Source organism: Balaenoptera ricei, chromosome 3, assembly GCF_028023285.1.
Source record: "Balaenoptera ricei isolate mBalRic1 chromosome 3, mBalRic1.hap2, whole genome shotgun sequence".
NCBI lineage: Eukaryota > Metazoa > Chordata > Mammalia > Artiodactyla > Balaenopteridae > Balaenoptera > Balaenoptera ricei.
Window position 1 is genome coordinate 48,232,851 of NC_082641.1, and position 24,023 is coordinate 48,256,873.

General features: G+C 37.5%; 1 protein-coding gene across 3 annotated transcripts in view; it reads right to left on the minus strand.

The window, feature by feature from the left end:
• Positions 1 to 2,805: 2,805 nt before the first annotated feature.
• Positions 2,806 to 24,023, minus strand: part of ERCC8 (ERCC excision repair 8, CSA ubiquitin ligase complex subunit) — a 70,153-nt gene continuing 48,935 nt past the window's right edge. For all 3 annotated transcript variants that reach the window (XM_059916431.1, XM_059916430.1, XM_059916433.1), the window contains 2 exons: positions 15,914 to 15,994; positions 2,806 to 11,171 (listed from right to left, as the gene is read on the minus strand). In XM_059916431.1, coding sequence (XP_059772414.1) covers positions 11,103 to 11,171; positions 15,914 to 15,994 — 150 coding nt within the window. In that variant the 3' untranslated portion in view covers positions 2,806 to 11,102. The remainder of the gene's footprint in view (positions 11,172 to 15,913; positions 15,995 to 24,023) is intronic.

Genomic DNA, 24,023 nt, shown 5'->3' on the forward strand with positions numbered 1-24,023 from the left:
TTTTTCCATAAAGGGGGTAGACAAGAAAAGAAAGCCCAGAACTTTAGAGCCAAAGGCAATGGAGAAATTCAGTGTAACCATAATATTACCAGGTGGAAATGGGCTAGAGTTGGAGAAGACCACGTAAAGAAATCTGAACTCAAGGTTTCATAAAGATCCCCTAATTTTGTTTGGCTATTGAGATTCACATAGCAAGTCTCTGGTATAACAGCAGCCCTCTAAAGGATTCAGGGAGGATCTATGATAGGTGTACAGACCAATAGCAACCTTAAGAATAGGACACTTTGCCATTGGGTGAGAAGAAAGACTACAAGATTAATGCAATAGCCAAGTTGTTAACTAATATTTAATAACAAAATTTCATACATAGTAAATTTTAAAAAGAGCATAATCAATTAAGCATTTTATCATTTGCAAATTATGAAATTGTTGCTCTGCACTTAAGTGCTTGGTAATGGTGGTGTTCACTAATAAATTACACATATATATGGCATCTTCTATTATTTGCCAAGCAGTGTTCTAAGTACTGAGGATACAGCAGTAACTAGAACAGACAAAATCCCTGTCCTCATAGAATATACATTCTAGAAGGCAGAGAAGGATAAAATAAATATGCAGACCATGTCCTGAGGAGGTAAAATTTGAGAGAATTTGACAAGACCTCAGAACCCAATAATTATGAGATTTTAAGTAACAAGAGTTCTATTAGCTGAACAATTATTATATGTAAGAACTTTATTTCATTTATCTTTACAACTCTGTAAGGTGTATTTTATTCCCTTTCCACAAATGAAACTAGCTCAGGGAGGCTAACTTGCTAAATCAAGTGGTGGTTCCATAATAATTTGGATGGGAACTTTACAAGTTTCAGTTTAGGCAAAATACATGTTAATTCCATTAAAATTTGAGTGTTTATTCAGTATAAGATAATTCATGAGTCTTTTATAAAGACACTCTACCTTTGCCTTCAATGAACTTCAGTTAACCTTGAATATAAACCTCTACTTATTTATGTATTTCACACAGTGAATACCATTTTAAAATGCTTTCTAAATATTACAATGTGTGATTTTGGAACAGGAATGAATTTGACAATTTTCTACTCCAGTTTTCTGTCCCTTCCTTTTTTTTTTTTTTAACTAATGGAAAAAAAGAAAGTAAAAAAATAGTATTCAAATTTCACATGTTTACTTGGTAGTAAAACTAAGATGAAGACTCAGGTCTTCTGATTTCCAGTCTATTTTTTATTATTTATTTCTTTATGAAACCAGTACATTTTTAAAATAAACTTACCATTCCTTAATATTCATAGTGATCATCACTGAGTTATTTTTAATACATTTTTTCCACAGTACTTACTGAAACTCAAATTTTTTCATACATAATATATAAAAAAACATTAAAACCGTACAATAAAAATAGTTAATAGCTCAATTCTCAAAGACCTATTAGGAGTACTATTTCCTCATTTTAGCACAATATTAACAGTACATTTATATAGATGATACACAGTTTCACAGGACAGTGGATAACGCTACTATACAGCTGAAGAGAAGCTGGAGAGTGGAGTGTGAGCCACCTGGGAAGTAGCAGCTCTCCTGTTCCTGCTGGTGTTTGAACAGGAGTGGGTTAGCAGGCCCTAGTTTAGTACTGTTGCTAACTCTTGCTGTAATGATTAGATGAACAAAAGAGAAGTGGCTTGTGCCAATCACTCTTGTGCCACACTCAGACAATCATTTGTTGCCTTCAAGAGTTGACCACCAGTGCCTAGGAAACAAAGTCACTGGTTAGGCCCAAGGCTACAGATTCTCTGCAATAACCACTGGACAGACTGTCAAGGCATAAAAAATAAGAGGAGCTTGAGGAATTTGGTATTAAACAGTGACTTGTGTTTTTAGTGATAAAATAACAAACCAAGTTAAGATTGTGACATTTACTTAGTTCCAAGCCTAGGGAGAGCAAAGACTGGGAGAGCTGTATTAACCCACTAGTACAAAGTTTATGAGTATCCTCATAAGGATAAAGAGGAGTGGTTTGTCAGGAGGATACAGGGCATTTGTAGATTCCTACCCACAGAGAATTAGAGAGGTCACAACACAGTTGTTTGTCTTATTATTTCCCTTAGATTTTTTCTATTTTTTAATTGTCCAATTTTAAAAGCAGAAAAATAAAGAACTAGATGGCAGCAAAAGAACTATGCCTCCCGTATTTGAGGATGTTGCTGATATTCTAGTAAGATAGATAAGCTTGCCTTACCAGAAATGACTTGTAATAAATTCTAGGCACCAGGGTTTAGTACAGTGATCAAGGCAGCACAGAAGGACTGTACATATTTTTTGCAAAGAAAAGCCATATTCATGATTGAGCTTTGTTAGATATGTCCCCTAAATTTAATATTTTTTCCAGAGCTAAAACAGAAGAAACAACTCTATCTTAGCAACAGATTTAACCTTCAGATGTCTAGAACCTTCATCACAATCCAAAGCAAAGTGATTATTTTCCTTTCTGTAATTAGCTTTCCCTGCTATACTTTTTGAAAGGAAAAATCTCAAGCATGCTAGGCTTTTTGCCAATTTCAATTCTAGCGTGGTTTGACTGATTTTAAGTTTACTGTTCTAATGATACTCAAGAGTTTAAAAATTCAGGCTCAGTAAATAGGATCTGAATATAGAGAAAAAATTATGTTGGAAAAAAGGAAATTTATCAGTGTGTTTGTTTATAAAAATTATAACTTACAGAAATTCTTTTCTAATCTTCAGTAGTTAACCATTTTTATGGAAACAACCAAGTATTAGTATATGACAGAACAGTAATGAAGTATGAGTTAGAACTATGCAGCCATTAGGTTTAGTGACTTTTCTTTGAAAGATAATTGAGATTAGTTTGTTGAGACAAACTGGTTTTATTATTGTCTCACTGAGACTTTAAATAACAGAGCTAAAGGTTTTTGTTTTCTAGTGTCTTATCAATAGTAGGCTCTCTATACCTTTGTGTTCTTTACTGAAGAGTCTTCATTTTGAGGTTATTTCTATCTGTTAATACAACTTTTACAGTTTAAGGGTTTGTCTTCAGAGCTTTCTTTAAAGGTTTTTATCTAGTTTAAATGGGGCTTTTTAGTATAAACTGAAGAGAAAGAATGCTTCAGCTGAAGATATCTTTTTTTTTTTCTCTATTAAGGTATTTCCTCAATTAATTGTAAAGAAAAGACTTGGCAGGAAATATAAAAAGCTTATCTATGATGCTGTTTTTGGACTTCCTGTTAAAACATAGATTTAGGGCTATGTCAATAAAACATGTGTGTTTATTCATTCTATATATTTTTAAAAACTAGGCATTTCACAGGTGTACCATAAATGACTTTAAAACTGGGATCAATTTGAGGTGCAGTAAACAACTGGCATATGTGTCCTTTGAAATATGGCAGGATACAAGCACTTTATATGACTAAAAGACATATACTGTTAGCCAAGTCACTATGGAAGGAAAATCTGTAAAATGTAAAAGGCAATGGAGAGAAACTGCAGGTGATTACTACCTTTGTAATAGGTTCATTGATATATACTGTCACTAAGATTGGACAAATACCAATTGAATGAAACAATTAAAAAAAAGTTTCAAGTAGAAGCCTCTATAGATTGTTCCTATTTCTCCAAGTGTTTAAAAACAAAACAAAACAAAACAAAGGTGTAGGGTGGGGAGGAGAATAAAACAATAATTAAAGTCTCTCCTGATGATCACAGTCAGGCCTGAATTAGTGACCTCACAGGTCAAGTGCAAAATCTCGAAGTACAGAATAGAAACCACAAAACAAGTATTTACTGAGCACTTACTAAGTAGCAGGAACTGTTCTAGGATTAAAAAAAAAAAAAAAAAAAAAAAGGTGAGCAGGAAGGATAAGATAAGACTATGAAGGAGAGAGTAGAGTAGACTTCACATGCAATTATTAGGTCATGCAGAGAAGAAAAAAAAAAAAGAGGAGAAGCAACAATTAAACAAATATTAGAAGAAAATATTCCTGAGCTGAGAGAAGGCTTAAGGCTTCAGATTGAAAGAGCTCACAAGAGGTCCAGGAAGTGAGGGGGGAGGGGTAGACTTATCAGACATCTGATAAAATTAAGGAACTCTAAGGATAAAAAGAAAAAAAGAAAACAAAACCCTCACAGTTGACAAGCTTTTAGCTATAAAGAATGAGTTCCCCACAAAGGGGAAAAAAATCAAACTGGTTTTATTATAAAATCCTAGTCTGCAATAATAGAAGCTAGAAGACAGTGGACGTAATAGTTACAGGCTAATGAAAGAAAAGGACTACAACCCAAGAATCCTACCCAGCAAAATTACCATTTCCTCTGCCAGAGGAAAAGATGATATTCAATAACTAAAGTGTATCACCCAAATACATTACCTAAGGAAGATATAGTGCAGTTCACAATCTTTACCACTGTACATGTGGCCCTAAACAGGGGAATGGCTGGAAGCAAATGGTGGTGCATTCACAAGGTGGAGTATTGCAAAGTTAATAAAAAGAATGACTTAGTGTTTGTAGCTGGGATTTCTTCTAAGACACGCAGACATGGAAATGAAGGACAGTTTGTACTCAAATATCCCTAGAACCAGGAAGCATGGCACACCATGCCATGAAGAGCCACACGGGGAAGGACCAGGATCAGTCAGGAGGCAGAGAGGGAGAGGGTGCAGCATGGCCTAGAGTCTTTATTAACATTTTTTGTGGGAAGGAATGGACGAGGCAGGGCAGGTACACTGAGTAAGTTTGGGATTGGATATTTTGAATAATTTCAGTAGACTGGGCTACAGGAGTGGTTCCTAGCTGTCTGGTACCTGGCTCTGGGGTGATTTAGGGCAAGGGGAATACTGGCTTGGCGTGTGAGAATTTGATGAAGGAGATGGTTGGGGGTGTGGACTCTGGACTGGTTGTCTTGTATATTAAAGGCATGCTTCCAGGGGAGTCCTTTGCTATCTCTGGGAATTAGTTCTGGAAGGGGCAGTGTCACCAGGATCGATCAAGGATCCAAATGCCAGAGTATCAAGGATACAGAAAATAAGAAAATGTAGTCAATACAATTGGCCCTGTGATGCTCTGGCATCATATTAAGGAATCCCTGGGGGTGATACTAGTGGAGACTTTTAGCAAGCAGGGCATAAGCTGCACTAACAGTGTAGAAAACATTTTACTAAGAGAGTAGAAAGGAAGAACACAAGTAGAGGTGTAAGGAGTCCTTGCAGGCCAGCCTATAACTAGATTTTCTATTTATATGGCATTAACCAAGAAATAGATAGGAAATTCTTGGGGTCTCCAACAATATCTAAGTGGAGTTGGAAAGTGTGCTAAAGGTATGATATATCAAGGTAGCAGGTCCAGCAGTTGTTCTGTTGGACAGTATGAAATGATACATTAGTAAAGTATATGTAAGATTAGTGGGATTGTGTATAACCAAGGAGAAAGAGTGGTTGTGGCGATCATGGTGGGAGGCACAAGGTGAGAGTAGGAAAACGCCTTGGGAACTAGGTGGTCCTCTCCCCAAAGTGCTGAAGGATTTGACTAACATGAGGCAAATGCCTCCAGGGAAAGCAATAATCTCCATTAATTTAGAACACAGATAGCAGTAACCTCTACTAGATTTCTCTTTAGGCACAGGTGTGCGGGGTGCGCCTTTTGGCAAAGAACAAGGAGTAGGATCATGGGCTAGGCAGACAGTAGCTCAGAAATATAATGGGATCCTTAGTATCGAAGGAAGAAAAGCAAAAATGTCCTGTGTCCAATTTGTGCCTTAGGAGAGGCAACCCATATGTGTTGCTGGAAGCGAGGTTTTAGTGTCAGAGTGAAGTCATCTCCAATGATGAGCACTTGGACTAGGAGATGCCCTCTGGGATATGGGGCTGGGGTATCCTTTCCAAGAGGGTATCCACTCGAGGTGATGTGGGGTCTCACATTTACCATGATTGGGTCTTCAGATTGTAAATTAATGAAAGTATACAGACCAATAGCAATAAGACCAACAGTCAACAGGAAGGTGAGCAGCTGCACTGAGAGGGCTTTTGTTTTTGGTGGAAGTTTCAGCTCAAATGGGTCCTCTATCAGGTAAACAGCTGTCTGGTATATGGACAATTTGGTTAATGCGCCCCTTGATCTGGCCTCCAGCCCTTCTGGGATGAGGGAATGATAAAACATTTACAAAGGTACGGGAAGACATTATAAAAAGGGTCTCATTTACAATGAGTCTTTATATACATGGAGGCAATGCACATCCCCTTTAAATATAAGGGGGATAGAAAAATTTTAAAAGTTGGTGTGAGGTGTAAACTGGCCAAGGGGCCTTGAATTAAGAGAGATTAAGGCCTAGAGCAAGACAGAGACCCATTTAGGGGTCCATTTACCTGAGTGGAATTTGAAAAAGAGCTGTGTGAGACCATTATGTCTCTTAATTAAACTGGCTATCGGATACCTACAAGGGATGTGAAAGTTCTATTGAATACCTTTTCCAAGAGATTAGCATTGTGTATTTTTAGAAGAAAAATGTGTATCTTAGTTATTATCAATAATGTCTGTAACTCTGAAAGTAGTATGGCGTGCAATGGCAAGGCCTTGTATTGTGGCCTAAATATATATGGAGATGTGTGATTTTGACTTATATTTTGAACATCTGTGAGGCAAGAGAGTCCCAGTTTTGTTGGCTTTTTTCTCCCTTAAAGGGACAATTTTAGGCAATGACCCAGCAGTTTATAATAAATGTGAAATGAGGCTACTTGTTGGCCAGGGCATCCAGCAGTTTGGTTGAGTGTGTTGTTTCTTGGGTCCCATCCTTTATTAGGGACATCCTGGCTAAGAGACGGAAAACAGCAACATTTCATTGAGCTCCATCATGTATGATGGTTAGCAGTGCCATTTGCATAGTCTATGTGCTCCCACTGCTGTTCATTCAGTTAATCCCAAGTGGATTCTGGGCAGCCAAGTGATCTGGGGGAGGGGTGACATCCTCCAGCACCATGGCATTTAACAAGGGACTGAGGACAGGGGAAGCCACCTCCTCCTGCAAGTGGAATATGCCAGAGAGCTCAGGCTCAGCTCCATCCTGTCTAAAGAGGCCTTGGTAGCTGTGCCAAGTTTCTGGTGTATTGTTTCTATGACCCAACACTTAACAAGCGGTTGGGTATGAAAGGTCACAGGCTCCGAGTCTGTGAGAGCCTCTATTTTCCAGAGAGCTCAGCATGTATTTTATTTGTTGTTTTAATGGAGCATAGTATGAGGCTGAGAGGGCAGTTTCTTGCATCATAAGGCCTTGGACAACTTACGGCCATCCTAAGTGGTCTAGAGATTCCAGGAGGTATGACAAGAGGTTGCCAAAATTTCCTTGGTGAAAGAGTCCTTCAGGGCACTAAAGGGAGTACCTACTGATTTTAATTTGGAAGTAAAATTTGTAAATAAAGAATATGTTGCCTTCAGAACCCCCAAAGTACTAAAACATGTTGGACCTGTATACCTTAAATGTATATCAAATGAGTCTCCTTGGAGGAGGATGTCACCAATGCAACATCACACCTGTGCTCCCGGAAAAAGGTGGATGCAGTTGAGATCTTGTCTGCCTAGATTGTGATGGCAAAGCTGCTGAGGTACCCAATGGACAGTCTGGAAAAGGTGTATTGTGCCTCTTTGAAGTGAAGGCGAACAGCAGCTAGAGGCTGGTGAAACAGGCACTGAACAGAACATGTTAGCCAAATGTACAGGGGCAAAATATTTACCGGTTGTTGACTGAATAGAATCAGTAATTTCAATAATATCGGATATACAAAACTACAATGAGGTACCACCTCACACTGGTCAGAATGACCATCATTAAAAAGTCTACAAATAATAAATGCTGGAGAGGGCGTGGAGAAAAGGGTCTTACACTGTTGGTGGGAATGTAAACTGGTGCAGTCACTATGGAAAACAGTATGGTGGTTCCTCAAAAAACTAAAAAAATTGTTGCCATATCATCCAGCAATTCCACTCCTGAGCATATACCCAGACAAAACTATAATTCGAAAAGATACATGCACCCCTATGTTCATAGCAGCACTATTTACCTAAATGTCCATCTACAGATGAATGGATAAAGAAGATGTGGGATAAATAAATATATATATATATATGTATACACACAGACACATATATATATACACACAGTTAAAAAGAATGAAATAATGCCATTTGCAGCAACATGGATGGACCTAGAGATTATCATACTAAGCCAAGTAAGTCAGAAAGAGATAGGCAAATACCATATGATATCACTCATATGTGGAATCTAAAATACAACACAAATGAACATATCTACAAAATAGAAACAGACTCACAGACATAGAGAACAGACTTGTGGTTGCCCAGGGGGAGGGGTGTGGGGGAGGGAAGTATTGGGAATTTGGGATTAGCAGATGCAAACTATTATATATAGGATGGATAAAATATAGGTCCTACTGTATAGCACAGGGAACTATATTCAATATACTGTGATAAAACCACAATGAAAAAGAATATGAAAAAGAATATATATATGTATAACTGAGTCACTTTGCTGTACAGCAGAAATTAACACAACATTGTAAATCAATTATACTTCAATAAAATTTAAAAGAAATAACATTGGATATTGAGTATGGGGGCCCCAATGGATGGGACCACATCATTAACGTTGTAGTAATCTATCATAAGGTGCCATTTTAATCTTATTGTTATATAAATTCTTTAGTATATTCATTTAGTATATAAATTTTGGATTTTCAATTGGATCAAATTATAAAACTTTGTTTTAATATTATATTTATGTATATATTATTCAATTACCTTTTATTTTCTGTTTTTGCTTTTAAATCTTAAGTAATCTACAATTAGCATTATGTTTGCTAGACTGGTGTTTGCTTAGTACCTAAGATTTAAAGTTCCTGTTTTTTCTCCCCTTGAGCTTGTATCCACCTAAAGTGGCAGTCAGTTTTTCTGTTCTCTTCCTGTTTCAGGCTTTTGCACCCTGAAGGTGCAGTCTTTACTTTCTTTTTCTGGCTGATAAGAGGAAAAAAGGGAGGGTGAAGGGGCCAGCTGCTTCTGGGCAACTTACCCCCGGGATTGCCCCTGTCCATGGAATCATCAGTCCCTTCCTCACACTGCCACTTTTTTTTTTAAACTTACAGAATGGCTTGTACCTCTAGATGACTAAAACTTTTCCTTTTTTTTTCTGTTGGGTGTTTACCTGATAAGCTCCTATTGGTCGCTAGTGGCCTCTCTGTAAGCAGCACCCCCCTTCTCTAGGGTGTCCTAATCAACCTTAGAGGGGCTAGGGTCTACATCTAGGAAAGCAACGGTGGCATCAACTTCATCTTTTACATTTTTTGTTTTGAGCATGAGACTCTTTGCATGTTGATAAGTAGCAGCTCTTATGAGGGCCCATATGCATGGACCAAGGCTTTGTATTTCTAAAATTAATTGGATCAACTCTTCAGGTCTTGGCGGGGGGCATGCTGGAACCAGGTGCTCCTTTCCCCTCCTCTCCTTCTTCATTAAACACTGAGCCACGGTCTCCAGGGATGGGGCCTCTTATACCCTACTAGGGTGGGGAACGGATTGCTTGCGACAGCAGTAGGCAGACATAGCAGAGAAGCTTGTGACCTGAACAATGCTCGTGGGGAGCCATGATCTCCTGAGAAGGCCCTCACACCAAACCCACAAATGGCCCACAGCACATAAGCGAGTGCTCAGGTGGAGCCATCTCTGGCTACTTTGAGGAACAGGCTGAGATTTGACTCAGAAAAGCTCAGAGGGGAAAAGGAAAATGGTTCATGGATGCCTACAGGAACATGTAACGTCGCAGACACTAGGTACTGATATGGCCTCATTGGTTGTCAGCGCTGCCCGGTCAGTGGATTCGACTTATCCCATGGCACTAGGAGGGTAGTCATTCTACATCCCCAGCAGATGGACCTTTTCGAAATGTACCAGTTACCTATATGTATTTGCAGTTTGGAGAAAGACTCTTTTTTTCTTAAAATTAAAAAAAAATTCCAATTTCAATAGCATTCTCAAAGATTGTAAGAATCCTCACCAAGTGAGAAAAAGTGAGAGTAAAATGGTCAGGGCTTAAGAAGATCAACTATAAAGTAAACGTATGGAAAATGTTTGGCCAGAAAGGTCTGATATGAGGCCTAACACACACTTAAAAACTCAACAACTGTATACTTGGTATTCAAGCTCACAAAAACCTCTTTAACTAGTCTCCTATTGATAGACTCAGAAAGAAAGGGAATATAAGATTAGGTTCATGATAATCACTTGTGGGTTATGACACAAGAAGAGTAGAAAATAAAATAGAAATTTTATGACATTTCATGTTTAAGCCAGATTCCCTGCCAGGATATTTTCTGCTTTGATGAATGAAGTAGGACTTGGTCACATCTTAAAGAGATTCATAGAAGAGTAGTTCAAGCTGCCATCTGATGCATTAAAATAAAGGAAATATGGTATTTTCCCTAAGTTAAATACCTCCTGCGATGCACTTTTTAGATTGTGGAAGGCAATGAGTTCAAGAAAACTTAACATAAAGCTAGACAACAGTTAAGTAAATGAAATCATTGCAAAAACGGAATACATAAATAAGAATAAACAAATTCTGATGCTAACTTTTCAACTAAACTTTTTGATATAATCCTTAGTAAAATCATTCTTGAAAGTGAAAATGAGCAAGGTGATGGTACAACCAGCAGGAGAAAGTCAGTGCTGACAACCTCTACGTGCTCATCCTCCAAGACTGCATCTTATTGTTCACACAATCTGCTCAAGTTCCCACAAAGGGGCTACCATGACCTGTCTCCTTCTACTATAGCTATACGGGCTGCGGCAGACAACAGCAACTGGGATCAAGGAGACATGTTCTGATTAAATAAACTATATGGAACTCTGCTGCAGGATTTCATGCAACTATTAACTTCATTTTAAAACAAAAGGAAAAAAACCACCCAAATTCAGGGCTAATGTAGCTGTCACTGGACAATTAAAACAATAAAACAGTCCTGTTTTAAAAGTTTCATCAATAGAGACAAAAAGGTACTAAGAATGATAGTCATCCTTCCTCATCACTGCTGCTCCAGGCATCTTCAAATGCTGGATTTAACTGTGATCTGGTTGAAGTCTAAAAAAAGGGGCAAAAAAGAAAGACTCAATTATTCTACCTCATAATTTTAGGCTCACAATATAGTTATGAAATATATCAGATAAAAAGCAACTAGATTATTTTTGAAGAAACTATATAATAGTTAATTTCAAACCAAAAGTTAACAAAAGAAACACCCCGCATACAATATAAAATAATGTAACTTCATTTTAAATAGACATATCAGACTTTATCCAAATTATCTGTTTCCTTCAAAGTAGTTACCTCATACACACACGCAGACACGCACAGACACACAGACACAGAGACACACACACACGATGCTGCTGCTATTACTTAAGGCATTTTTACACCTCTTCGGAGTTACCTGGAGAAGAGGGCACATTAATATCCATGTGGCTAAGGCTGGAATCAGGTCTATAGTCTGACTTGAGAGCCCAAAATATTAATGTGAGCAACTTTTTACTGCTTGGATGGACCTGAGTTTTATAAATAAGCAAATATCCACATGTGGGGAATAAGGTGTTCATCAAACAGAGTAATATTTTTGGTATTAAGTGGCGAGGTTTATTTATTTATGTATTATGTATGTATGTAGCTAGGGAAGCAGTTGAAAAAGACAGGCAAAATGTATTAGAAACGGTAACATTTTGTCATTAGCACATAGGTTTCCCTGGGAGATTTCTGTGAAAGAGAACATGCATTAGACAGTATCTATCTAAAATAACAAAACATCACAGTACTCTTACAACTTTAAAGCTGTACCTAATAAATGTAATCAGCAATAGAGGAATTTTAATTACCTGTGGTATTTCAAATCAATTCACTTGTTTGGGGAAATTTTTTGAATGGCTAACCTTCTTATTCTTTGGCAAATGATTAAAGGACTTTAAAATGATCTCTTTTTTTTGAGTATCTGGGCATTATGAGCCATGTGTGCTTCCTACTCTGCAGCTTTTATGTTTGCTGCCAGTTTGTTCAGACTCCAAATCCAATAATGTATTAGTTCTTAGATTATTCTTAAATTATCTTAGATATATTACCTTTTACAACATATAGCAATATTTTATGTTAAGGGTAGCCCCTACTGTATGTCTGAGAATGTTCATTTCCTTTTGATGAACATGATGATTTAGACTCTTAAAATTCAAACAATGATAACAGTAGAAAAAGTGGGTGTTTCCAGTAAAAAAAAAAAAAAAAAAAAAGAAACAAAAAACAAAACAATATGTTAATTTAGGTATTCTTTATAGTTGTTAAAGCTTAGATCTGAGTCCATTACTTAATCTAATGTTGGTATTGTCACCATTACTAAACCTAATATTGGCTATCGTCACTTAGTTGTACAAACAAAATTCCATTATACTTGGTGTCCAGATCCAAAACTATTACCAAACCTCAGCAAACTATTCACTTATTTCTAGTAGCAGTCCACTGATTTGCAAGAGTAGCATACTGAAGACTGTTCATTTATTCTTTCATCCAAGTATTTACTGAATTTTCTACCTTTCTGGGTTTATAATTTAACTACCAAGTTAGGTTATTTAGTGACAGTTTATTTAAAGATGTATTGTCCTTAGGGGTTAGGTGATTATTCTTCCCTACTCTAGCTCTAAAAGCCTTTAACTCTGCCTTAGATATCTACCAAAATGTCCCTGGGTAGATGAACCACACAAAGGCCATGCCTTCTAATTTCACTATGGAAGCCCAATATGTAACAAATTAAACATTTAAATTTCATTTGAAGAATCAACAGAGAAGCAAAATTATATTTTAACGTAAATTATTGTTGCTATGGTAAGCAAACAAAAAAAAGTGAAAATTGGAAAGGCAGTTGCATATAAATTTTACTGTTTATAGCAGTAAAGGATAACAATATGAATATATTACAGTATTATTAGAAGTACATTTTATTGTTAAAAAACACAAAACATCTTACTTGTAATTGAAAGCTGCAGTAAAAATATTATATATGATGTGGTACACATATACCGTTTGAGACCTACTGATCAAGTTAACTACCATCTATTACTGCAGTTTTCTCTACAACATCTCCTCCTAGTGGACATTCTTTCTATGCTTGAACATAACCATCCAGCCTGCCTGTTCTACTGACAGATAGTTGTGAATGTTATGGAGACAGGGAAGCATGAGTTTAAAGGGGATCTAGTTCAGATCCATATAATGGGAAGGAAGAACAAAACCAAACTGGACCATCTTCCACACATGCATCTTGATAAATTCTAAATTTCTCACTGGTAATTAGTGGAAAATCTTTATAGGTAGAATATAGGGTTCTCTCAATATAGCAAGTGATAAGTGGTAAATAAAACAGCTACATATTGTGTAACTGTCAAAATAAAGTAAGATTCTTGATGAGAGGTCAGATTTAAACTGTAATATAGTCACCCTAGAGATCTCAGACAGGAAAAAGTGAGTAGGAGTTATATAGGCTTGCTTTGATTGTGACCAAATGTTAAGAAGAGGGGGCAAAAGGAAGGCAGATTCCTCAGAATATAACAAAACAGCCTGCCAATTAAATAATAGGATTTGGGCTTCCCTGGTGGCGCAGTGGTAGAGAATCTGCCTGCCAATGCAAGGGACACAGGTTCGAGCCCTGGTCGGGGAAGATCCCACATGCCGCGGAGCAACTAGGCCCGTGAGCCACAACTACTGAGCCTGCGCGTCTGGAGCCTGTGCTCCGCAACAAGAGAGGCCGCGATAGTGAGAGGCCTGCGCATCGCGATGAAGAGTGGCCCCCGCTTGCCGCAACTGGAGAAAGCCTTCGCACAGAAACGAAGACCCAACACAGCCAAAAAATTAAAAATAAATAAATAAATAAAAATAAATAATAGGATTTATGCTTAAAGATCATAAAACCTGTCCCTATTGCCCAATGCCCTTCAATTTCTTATGGTAGAACTAAATTCCTCCTCTATCTTGGATATCAGAAGAAACACCCCTAAGGGATTGTATCTTGGTTGATGGAGAAGTAAATCTCATCTCAAGGGTGGATTTGAAAGGAAACCTAAGAACAATTTTGCTTTGATGATTCTGATGTTTGAAGATATCATAAACTTGTCTCAGATCACTAATGAATGGCAGAACTGGGATTCGAACCCAGTTACCAGTATTACTATTATTTAGTTTACCTGAAACTACAGACAAAGTGAGTGTGTGAGTATGTGCATGTGTATGTTATGTTTTGTGTTAAGTTGCCTCTCTGGGGAACTGCAGCAGTCATTCATTTGATAGGTGAGATGAAAATACTTTTAAATATGAGTTAAACAGTAAATATACATGTAAGGAACAGGGTCTTGTGTAGACGGACTTCTCTTGGGATCTGCATCGCGATCATATTCATGTTCTACCTACATTCACAGAAATCTTTCAAACTAAAATTTTGTGGAAATAATCTTAGCACTTACATTTTATATTAATTTGAGAATGGTGCCTATCTTAAAGCATATACACAGTGCATTTTAAAAGGTCAGGTTTCATAGCTCTAAAGCTTAACTATAAAGCTAACTTATTTTTTGTGTACCTCTGTTTGACTTCTACTTGTTCAGCTTAATTTCCCATATACAAAAATTCTTCTAGATGGGGAGTTCAAACTATCACTGTAACTATATAATGAGGAAATAAACCATCAGAGTCTCATACTCTCTTTATAAAATAAGCAATTTAGTTTTCTTCTAAATAATATCCTTTTTTTATACATAAGTCAAAGATGATTTATTTCTAGTTTTTTTTTATAGTTTTCATTTGGTGAATGATTGTTAAACTTTCTAACATGGCCTGTAGTATTGAGTTGGATTTAATGTATATAGTAATTCCCAAAGAGCAGGACACAGTAATTAAATAATAATGCAAAATCAATGGCTGAACCAAATTATTTGAGCATATTAAGCTTTGTACAAAAAAAATTCAGTATTTAAAGCAGGTGTACACTAAAACTAAACAAAGCCATAATAAATCAAATTAGACACATGATGAAATCTGGAAGATTTCACCTTTAGATAGCTTGACAAAAAAGTAAAAAAATTCAGAGGCTACTACCTAAGACCAGAAATCATGTCTTATTTATCTTTGTTTTCCCACCACATTTTTCAGGTTCTTTATTCACACTGTCATATCTGTACCAGTTTATGCTCTGAGATAGGCACTAACAGACTGCTGGTAGAAGTGTAAACTGATAAAATTTGATAGTGTGAATAAAGAACCTTAAACATGTCATACATGATAACTCAAGAGGTAACACTACTTCTAGGAATCTAACCAAAGAAGTAATCAGAAATGTAAATAATTTTTGAACAGATATTTACCTCGATGTGTTTATAATGATCAAAAGAAATGTCTTCCAATAGGAAAATATTTGAGTAAATTATGGTAAATAAATGACAGAATGTTATATTATTAAAAACAATATTTACAAATACTTATTAATGACATGGAAAAAGTCTTAAGCAGGATGCTAAGCTGTATGTTCAAGCATAATATTAACCATGCTAAAAAGTATGCACAGGAAAAAACAAGAATGAAGTAAATCAAAATGTTAATAGTAATTAATAAACTTCAGAAATTTATGTTCTTCTCTTAATATTTTTTTGAATTTTCCAAATATATTATAGAGGCAAATTATTTTTACAATCACAAAATAGCAAGAAATGCTTTAAAAGTTTCTCTCATATAAAGTAAATTAATAATAACTTTTTTTATGATTTAGAAGTCACTGTACAATTTGTATAAATAATATTTACCTCCTCATCATCAGGAACTGATTCATATAAGGATGGTATCCAAGCAAGAATATTGCAGTCTCTGCTACCACTATAAAGTTCCTATAACACAAAGCAAAGATGTAATTGTAGGTCACTTTAAAGCTGGTGCCAATCTGAAATAAACGACATCAATTTTTAAATGATTAATTCTTAGGTTAGATTAATTAAGATTAATTCTATTTCTACTCCCCAAAGAAACTGGGCTGATGTTTTTTTCTGTTTGTTTAAGATGTAGTAAAGCCTGTTTTGTATTTAAAAATAGTATTAGGATATGTTAACATGTTGCTAACATGTTAAAATTCACAAAAACAATCATTGTAATTTTTAATCATAGTATCCATTTATTTCAAGTGTCAGAGAATGAGAAAAAAATGGAAGAAATAAATTTTGTACTTTTCTGTCAATAACTGAGCTTTAACAAAGACTTCAATGAAGAAACCATATGAGTTTCTAGCTAAAATAGGCCAAAAGTTCAAAAAAAGAACTCAACTAAAGAGCATTAAGACATATACGCCATGCTTGCTGAGAAGCTTACTTTATAAGAAGCTTGGGTTGATGCACAGTCAATGTCAATGTCTTTATGGATACGCTGTCTGCACATGCTGAATAATGTTCATTTGCCTCCCCACAAAACTTCAGAAATATGTTATATTGGCTACTACTGAAAATATTCCTATGGGGCAGTGAAACAGATACGCTCCCATACAAAGGGTATAAATTGCTATAATCTTTTCAGAGAATGAAATCTCAACATGTGTCAGAAGTTTCTGTATGCATTTCTAAGAAGTCATGCCAAAGACACACATGAAATTCAAGGATATTATCATCAATATTATATTTATAATAACAAAAATAACAATAATTTTCCAAAAATTATTGTCCAGGGTAATGATTTATATATAAATTTATGCTGCATTAATATGATGTGATATTACATAATCACTAAATTTATTTTTGAAGAATATTTAATGACTGTGGAAAATATTCATATTGTCAAGAGAAAGGAGCAGGATGTAAACCAAATAGTCATAGTGTGAAAAGAAAAAACAGGATGTAAAATACTAGGTCAATTTTTTTAAAAGCTGAATGGATGCAAAAATACTACTCTCCTTTACTTTTATAATTTAGATTTATAATTATTTTCCTTTTCAGAAATCATAATAGATGAAATGGGATAAGAGTTGGAAGCTTTCTGATGTAATGCAGTGATTCAAATCTTTCTTAGTGCATAGCACATATAGAAATGGTATTTGTCGGACTTCCCTGGTGGTGTAGTGGTTAAGAACCCGCCTGCCAATGCAGGGGACACAGGTTCGAGCCCTGGTCCGGGAAGATCCCACATGCTGCGGAGCAACTAAGCCCGTGCACCACAACTACTGAGCCCACGCACCACAACTACTGAAGCCCGTGCGCCTAGAGCCTGTGCTTTGCAACAAGACAAGCCAGTGCAATGAGAAACCTGTGCACTGCAACAAAGAGCAGCCCCTGCTCGCCACAACTAGAGAAAGTCTGCGCACAGCAATGAAGACCCAATGCAGCCAAATAAATAAATAAAAAATAAATTTAAAAAAAAAAAAAAGAGGGGGGTCTGGGCAAGATGGTGGAAGAGTAAGACGCGGAGATCACCTTCCTCCCCACAGATACATCAGAAATACATCTACACGTGGAACTGCTCCTATAGAACACCCACTGAATGCTGGCAGAAGACGTCAGACCTCCCAAAAGGCAAGAAACTCCCCACGTACCTGGGTGGGGCAAAAGAAAAAAGAAATAACAGAGACAAAAGAATAGGGACGGGACCTGCACCAGTGGGAGGGAGCTGTGAAGGAGGAAAGGTTTCCACACACTAGGAAGCCCCTTCACGGGCGGAGACTGCGGGTGGCAGAGGGGGGAAGCTTCAGAGCCACGGAGGAGAGTGCAGCCACAGGGGTGCGGAGGGCAAAGCAGAGAGATTCCCGCACAGAGGATAAGTGCCCAGCAGCACTCACTAGCCCGAGAGGCTTGTCTGCTCACCCGCCGGGGCGGGCGGGGGCTGGGAGCTGAGGCTCGGGCTTCGGTCGGATTGCAGGGAGAGGACTGGGGTTGGCGGTGTGAACACAGCCTGAAGGAGTTAGTGCACCACAGCTAGCCGGGAGGGAGTCCGGGAAAACGTCTGGACCTGCCGAAGAGACAAGAGACTTTTTCTTGCCTCTTTGTTTCCTGGTGCGCGAGGGGAAAGGATTCAGAGCGCCACCTAAATGAGCTCGAGATGGGTGCGAGCTGCGGCTATCAGCGCGGACCCAAGAGACGGGCATGAGATGCTAAGGCTGCTGCTGCCGCCACCAAGAAGCCTGTGTGCGAGCACAGGTCACTATCCACACCGCCCCTCCCGGGAGCCTGTGCAGGCCGCCACTGCCAGGGTCCCGTGATCCAGGAACAACTTTGCCGGGAGAACACACAGCGTACCTCAGGCTGGGGCAACGTCACGCTGGCCTCTGCCGCCGCAGGCTCGCCCCGCATCCGTACCCCTCCCTCCCCCGGCCTGAGTGAGCCAGAGCCCCCGAATCATCTGTTCCTTTAACCCCATCCTGTCTGAGCAAAGAACAGACACCCTCAGGCAACCTACACGTAGAGGCGGGTCCAAATCTAAAGCTGAACCCCGGGAGCTGTATGAACAAAGAAGAGAAAGGGAAATTTCTCCCAGCAGCCTCAGAAGCAGTGGATTAAAGCTCCACAAACAACTTGATGTACCTGCATCTGTTTAATACCTGAATATGCAATGAATCATCCCAAATTGAGGAGGTGGACTTTGGGAGCAGGATATATTATTTTTTTCCGCTTTTTCTCTTTTTGTGAGTGTATATGTGTATGCTTCTGTGTGACAGTTTGTCTGTATAGCTTTGCTTCCACCATTTGTCCTAGGGTTCGGTCCGTCTGTTTTTTTGTTTTTTTTTTTTTTTTACTGAAAAAATTGTTTTTCTTAATAAATTTTTTCTTAATAATTTTTATTTTTTATTAAAAAAATTTTTTTTTTAATAAATTTTTTCTTAATAATTTTTTTCTTGTTTTTTATAATAGCTTTATTTTATTTTTCCTTACTTTATTTTATTTTATTTTATCCTCTTTCTTTCTATTTTTTTCTCCCTTTTATTCTGAGCCATGTGGATGAAAGGCTCTTGGTGCTCCAGCCAGGCATCAGGGCTGTGCCTCTGAGGTGGGAGAGCCAACTTCAGGACACTGGTCCACAAGAGACCTCCCAGCTCCACGTAATACCAAACAGCGAAAATCTCTCAGAGATCTCCAACGCAACACCAAGACCCAGCTTCACACAACGACCAGCAAGCTACAGTGCTGGCACCCTATGCCAAACAACTAGCAAGACAGGAACACAGCCCCATCCATTAGCAGAGAGGCTGGCTAAAATCATAATAAGGCCACAGACACCCCAAAACACACCACCAGACGTGGACGTGCCCACAAGAAGGACAAGACCAGCCTCATCCACCAGAACACAGGCACTAGTCCCCTCCACCAGGTAGTCTACACAACCCACTGAACCAACCTTAGCCACTGGGGACAGACACCAAAAACAACGGGAACTACGAACCTGCAGCCTGTGAAAAGGAGACCCCAAACACAGTAAGATAAGCAAAATGAGAAGACAGAAAAACACACAGCAGATGAAGGAGCAGGGCCAAAACACACCAGACCTAACTAATGAAGAGGAAATAGGCAGTCTACCTGAAAAAGAATTCAGAATAATGATAGTAAAGATGATCCAAAATCTTGGAAATAGAATTGACAAAATGCAAGAAACATTTAACAAGGACGTAGAAGAACTAAAGAGGAACCAAGCAACGATGAAAAACACAATAAATGAAATTAAAAATACTCTAGAAGGGAACAATAGCAGAATAACTGAGGCAGAAGAACGGGTAAGTGACCTGGAAGATAAAATAGTGGAAATAACTACTGCAGAGCAGAATAAAGAAAAAAGAATGAAAAGAACTGAGGACAGTCTCAGAGACCTCTGGGACAACATTAAACGCACCAACATTCGAATTATAGGGGTCCCAGAAGAAAAAGAGAAAAAGAAAGGGACTGAGAAAATATTTGAAGAGATTATAGTTGAAAACTTCCCTAATATGGGAAAGGAAATAGTTAATCAAGTCCAGGAAGCACAGAGAGTCCCATACAGGATAAATCCAAGGAGAAACACGCCAAGACACATATTAATCAAACTATCAAAAATTAAATACAAAGAAAAAATATTAAAAGCAGCAAGGGGAAAACAACAAATAACGCACAAGGGGATCCCCATAAGGTTAACAGCTAATCTTTCAGCAGAAACTCTGCAAGCCAGAAGGGAGTGGCAGGATATACTTAAAGTGATGAAGGAGAAAAACCTACAACCAAGGTTACTCTACCCAGCAAGGATCTCATTCAGATTCGATGGAGAAATTAAAACCTTTACAGACAAGCAAAAGCTGAGAGAGTTCAGCACCACCAAACCAGCTTTACAACAAATGTTAAAGGAACTTCTCTAGGCAAGAAACACAAGAGAAGGAAAACACCTACAATAACAAACCCAAAACATTTAAGAAAATGGGAATAGGAACATACATATGGATAATTACCTTAAATGTAAATGGATTAAATGCTCCCACCAAAAGACACAGACTGGCTGAATGGATGCAAAAACAAGACCCGTATATATGCTGTCTACAAGAGACCCACTTCAGACCTAGGGACACATACAGACTGAAAGTGAGGGGATGGAAAAAGATATTCCATGCAAATGGAAATCAAAAGAAAGCTGGAGTAGCAATTCTCATATCAGACAAAATAGACTTTAAAATAAAGACTATTATAAGAGACAAAGAAGGACACTACATAATGATCAAGGGATCAATCCAAGAAGAAGATATAACAATTGTAAATATTTATGCACCCAACATAGGAGCACCTCAATACATAAGGCAAATACTAACAGCCATAAAAGGGGAAATCAACAGTAACACAATCATAGGAGGGGACTTTAACACCCCACTTTCACCAATGGACAGATCATACAAAATGAAAATAAATAAGGAAACACAAGCTTTAAATGATACATTAAACAAGATGGACTTAATTGATATTTCCAGGACATTAGACCCAAAAACAACAGAATACACATTTTTCTCAAGTGCTCATGGAACATTCTCCAGGATAGATCATATCTTGGGTCACAAATCAAGTCTTGGTAAATTTAAGAAAATTGAAATCATATCAAGTATCTTTTCCAACCACAACGCTATGAGACTAGATATCAATTACAGGAAGAGATCTGTAAAAAACACAAACACATGGAGGCTACACAATACACTACTTAATAACGAAGTGATCACTGAAGAAATCAAAGGGGAAATCAAAAAATACCTAGAAACAAATGACAATGGAGACACGACGACACAAAACCTATGGGATGCAGCAAAAGCAGTTCTAAGAGGGAAGTTTATAGCAGTACAAGCCTACCTCAAGAAACAAGAAACATCTCAAATAAACAATCTAAACTTGCACCTAAAGCAATTAGAGAAAGAAGAACAAAAAAACCCCAAAGATAGCAGAAGGAAAGAAATCATAAAGATCAGATCAGAAATAAATGAAAAAGAAATGAAGGAAACAATAGCAAAGATCAATAAAACTAAAAGCTGGTTCTTTGAGAAGATAAACAAAATTGATAAACCATTAGCCAGACTCATCAAGAAAAAAAGGGAGAAGACTCAAATCAATAGAATTAGAAATGAAAAAGGAGAAGTAACAACTGACACTGCAGAAATACAAAGGACCATGAGCGATTACTACAAGCAACTCTATGCCAATAAAATGGACAACCTGGAAGAAATGGACAAATTCTTAGAAATGCACAACCTGCTGAGACTGAACCAGGAAGAAATAGAAAATATGAACAGACCAATCACAAGCACTGAAATTGAAACTGTGATTAAAAATCTTCCAACAAACAAAAGCCCAGGACCCGATGGCTTCACAGGCGAATTCTATCAAATATTTAGAGAAGAGCTAACACCTATCCTTCTCAAACTCTTCCAAAATATTGCAGAGGGAGGAACACTCCCCAACTCATTCTACGAGGCCACCATCACCCTGATACCAAAACCAGACAAAGATGTCACAAAGAAAGAAAACTACAGGCCAATATCACTGATGAACATAGATGCAAAAATCCTCACCAAAATACTAGCAAACAGAATCCAACAGCACATTAAAACGATCATACACCATGATCAAGTGGGGTTTATCCCAGGAATGCAAGGATTCTTCAATATACTCAAATCAATCAACGTGATACACCATATTAACAAATTGAAGGAGAAAAACCATATGATCATCTCAATAGATGCAGAGAAAGCTTTCGACAAAATTCAACACCCATTTATGATAAAAGCCCTGCAGAAAGTAGGCATAGAGGGAACTTTCCTCAACATAAAAAAGGCCATATATGACAAACCCACAGCCAACATTGTCCTCAATGGTGAAAAACTGAAACCATTTCCACTAAGATCAGGAACAAGACAAGGTTGCCCACTCTCACCACTATTATTCAACATAGTTTTGGAAGTGTTAGCCACAGCAATCAGAGAAGAAAAAGAAATAAAAGGAATCCAAATTGGAAAAGAAGAAGTAAAGCTGTCACTGTTTGCAGATGACATGATACTATACACAGAGAATCCTAAAGATGTTACCAGAAAACTACTAGAGCTAATCAATGAATTTGGTAAAGTAGCAGGATACAAAATTAATGCACAGAAATCTCTTCCATTCCTATACACTAATGATGAAAAATCTGAAAGTGAAATTAAGAAAACACTCCCATTTACCACTGCAACAAAAAGAATAAAATATCTAGGAATAAACCTACCTAAGGAGACAAAAGACCTGTATGCAGAAAATTATAAGACACTGATGAAAGAAATTAAAGATGATACAAATAGATGAAGAGATATACCATGTTCTTGGATTGGAAGAATTAACATTGTGAAAATGACTCTACTACCCAAAGCATCTACAGATTCAATGCAATCCCTATCAAACTACCACTGGCATTTTTCACAGAACTAGAACAAAAAATTTCACAATTTGTATGGAGACACAAAAGACCCCGAATAGCCAAAGCAATCTTGAGAACGAAAAATGGAGCTGGGGGAATCAGGCTCCCTGACTTCAGACTATACTACAAAGCTACAGTAATCAAGACAGTATGGTACTGGCACAAAAACAGAAACATAGATCAGTGGAACAGGATAGAAAGCCCAGAGATAAACCCACACACATATGGTCACCTTATCTTTGATAAAGGAGGCAAGCATATACAGTGGAGAAAAGGCAGCCTCTTCAATAAGTGGTGCTGGGAAAACTGGACAGGTACATGTAAAAGTATGAAATTAGAACACTCCCTAACACCATACACAAAAATAAACTGAAAATGGATTAAAGACCTAAATGTAAGGCCAGACACTATCAAACTCTTAGAGGAAAACACAGGCAGAACACTCTATGACATAAATCACAGCAAGATCCTTTTTGACCCACCTCCTAGAGAAATGGAAATAAAAACAAAAATAAACAAATGGGACCTAATGAAACTTAAAAGCTTTTGCACAGCAAAGGAAACCATAAACAAGACGAGAAGACAACCCTCAGAATGGGAAAAAATATTTGCAAGTGAAGCAACTGACAAAGGATTAATCTCCAAGATTTACAAGCAGCTCATGCAGCTCAATAACAAAAAAACAAACAACCCAATCCAAAAATGGGCAGAAGATCTAAATAGACATTTCTCCAAAGAAGATATACAGATTGCCAACAGACACATGAAAGAATGCTCAACATCATTAATCATTAGAGAAATGCAAATTAAAACTACAATGAGATATCATCTCACAGCAGTCAGAATGGCCATCATCAAAAAATCTACAAACAAACAAACAAAAAACAAAACAAACAAAAAAAAATCTACAAACAATAAATGCTGGAGAGGGTGTGGAGAAAAGGGAACCCTCTTGCACTGTTGGTGGGAATGTAAATTGATACAGCCACTATGGAGAAC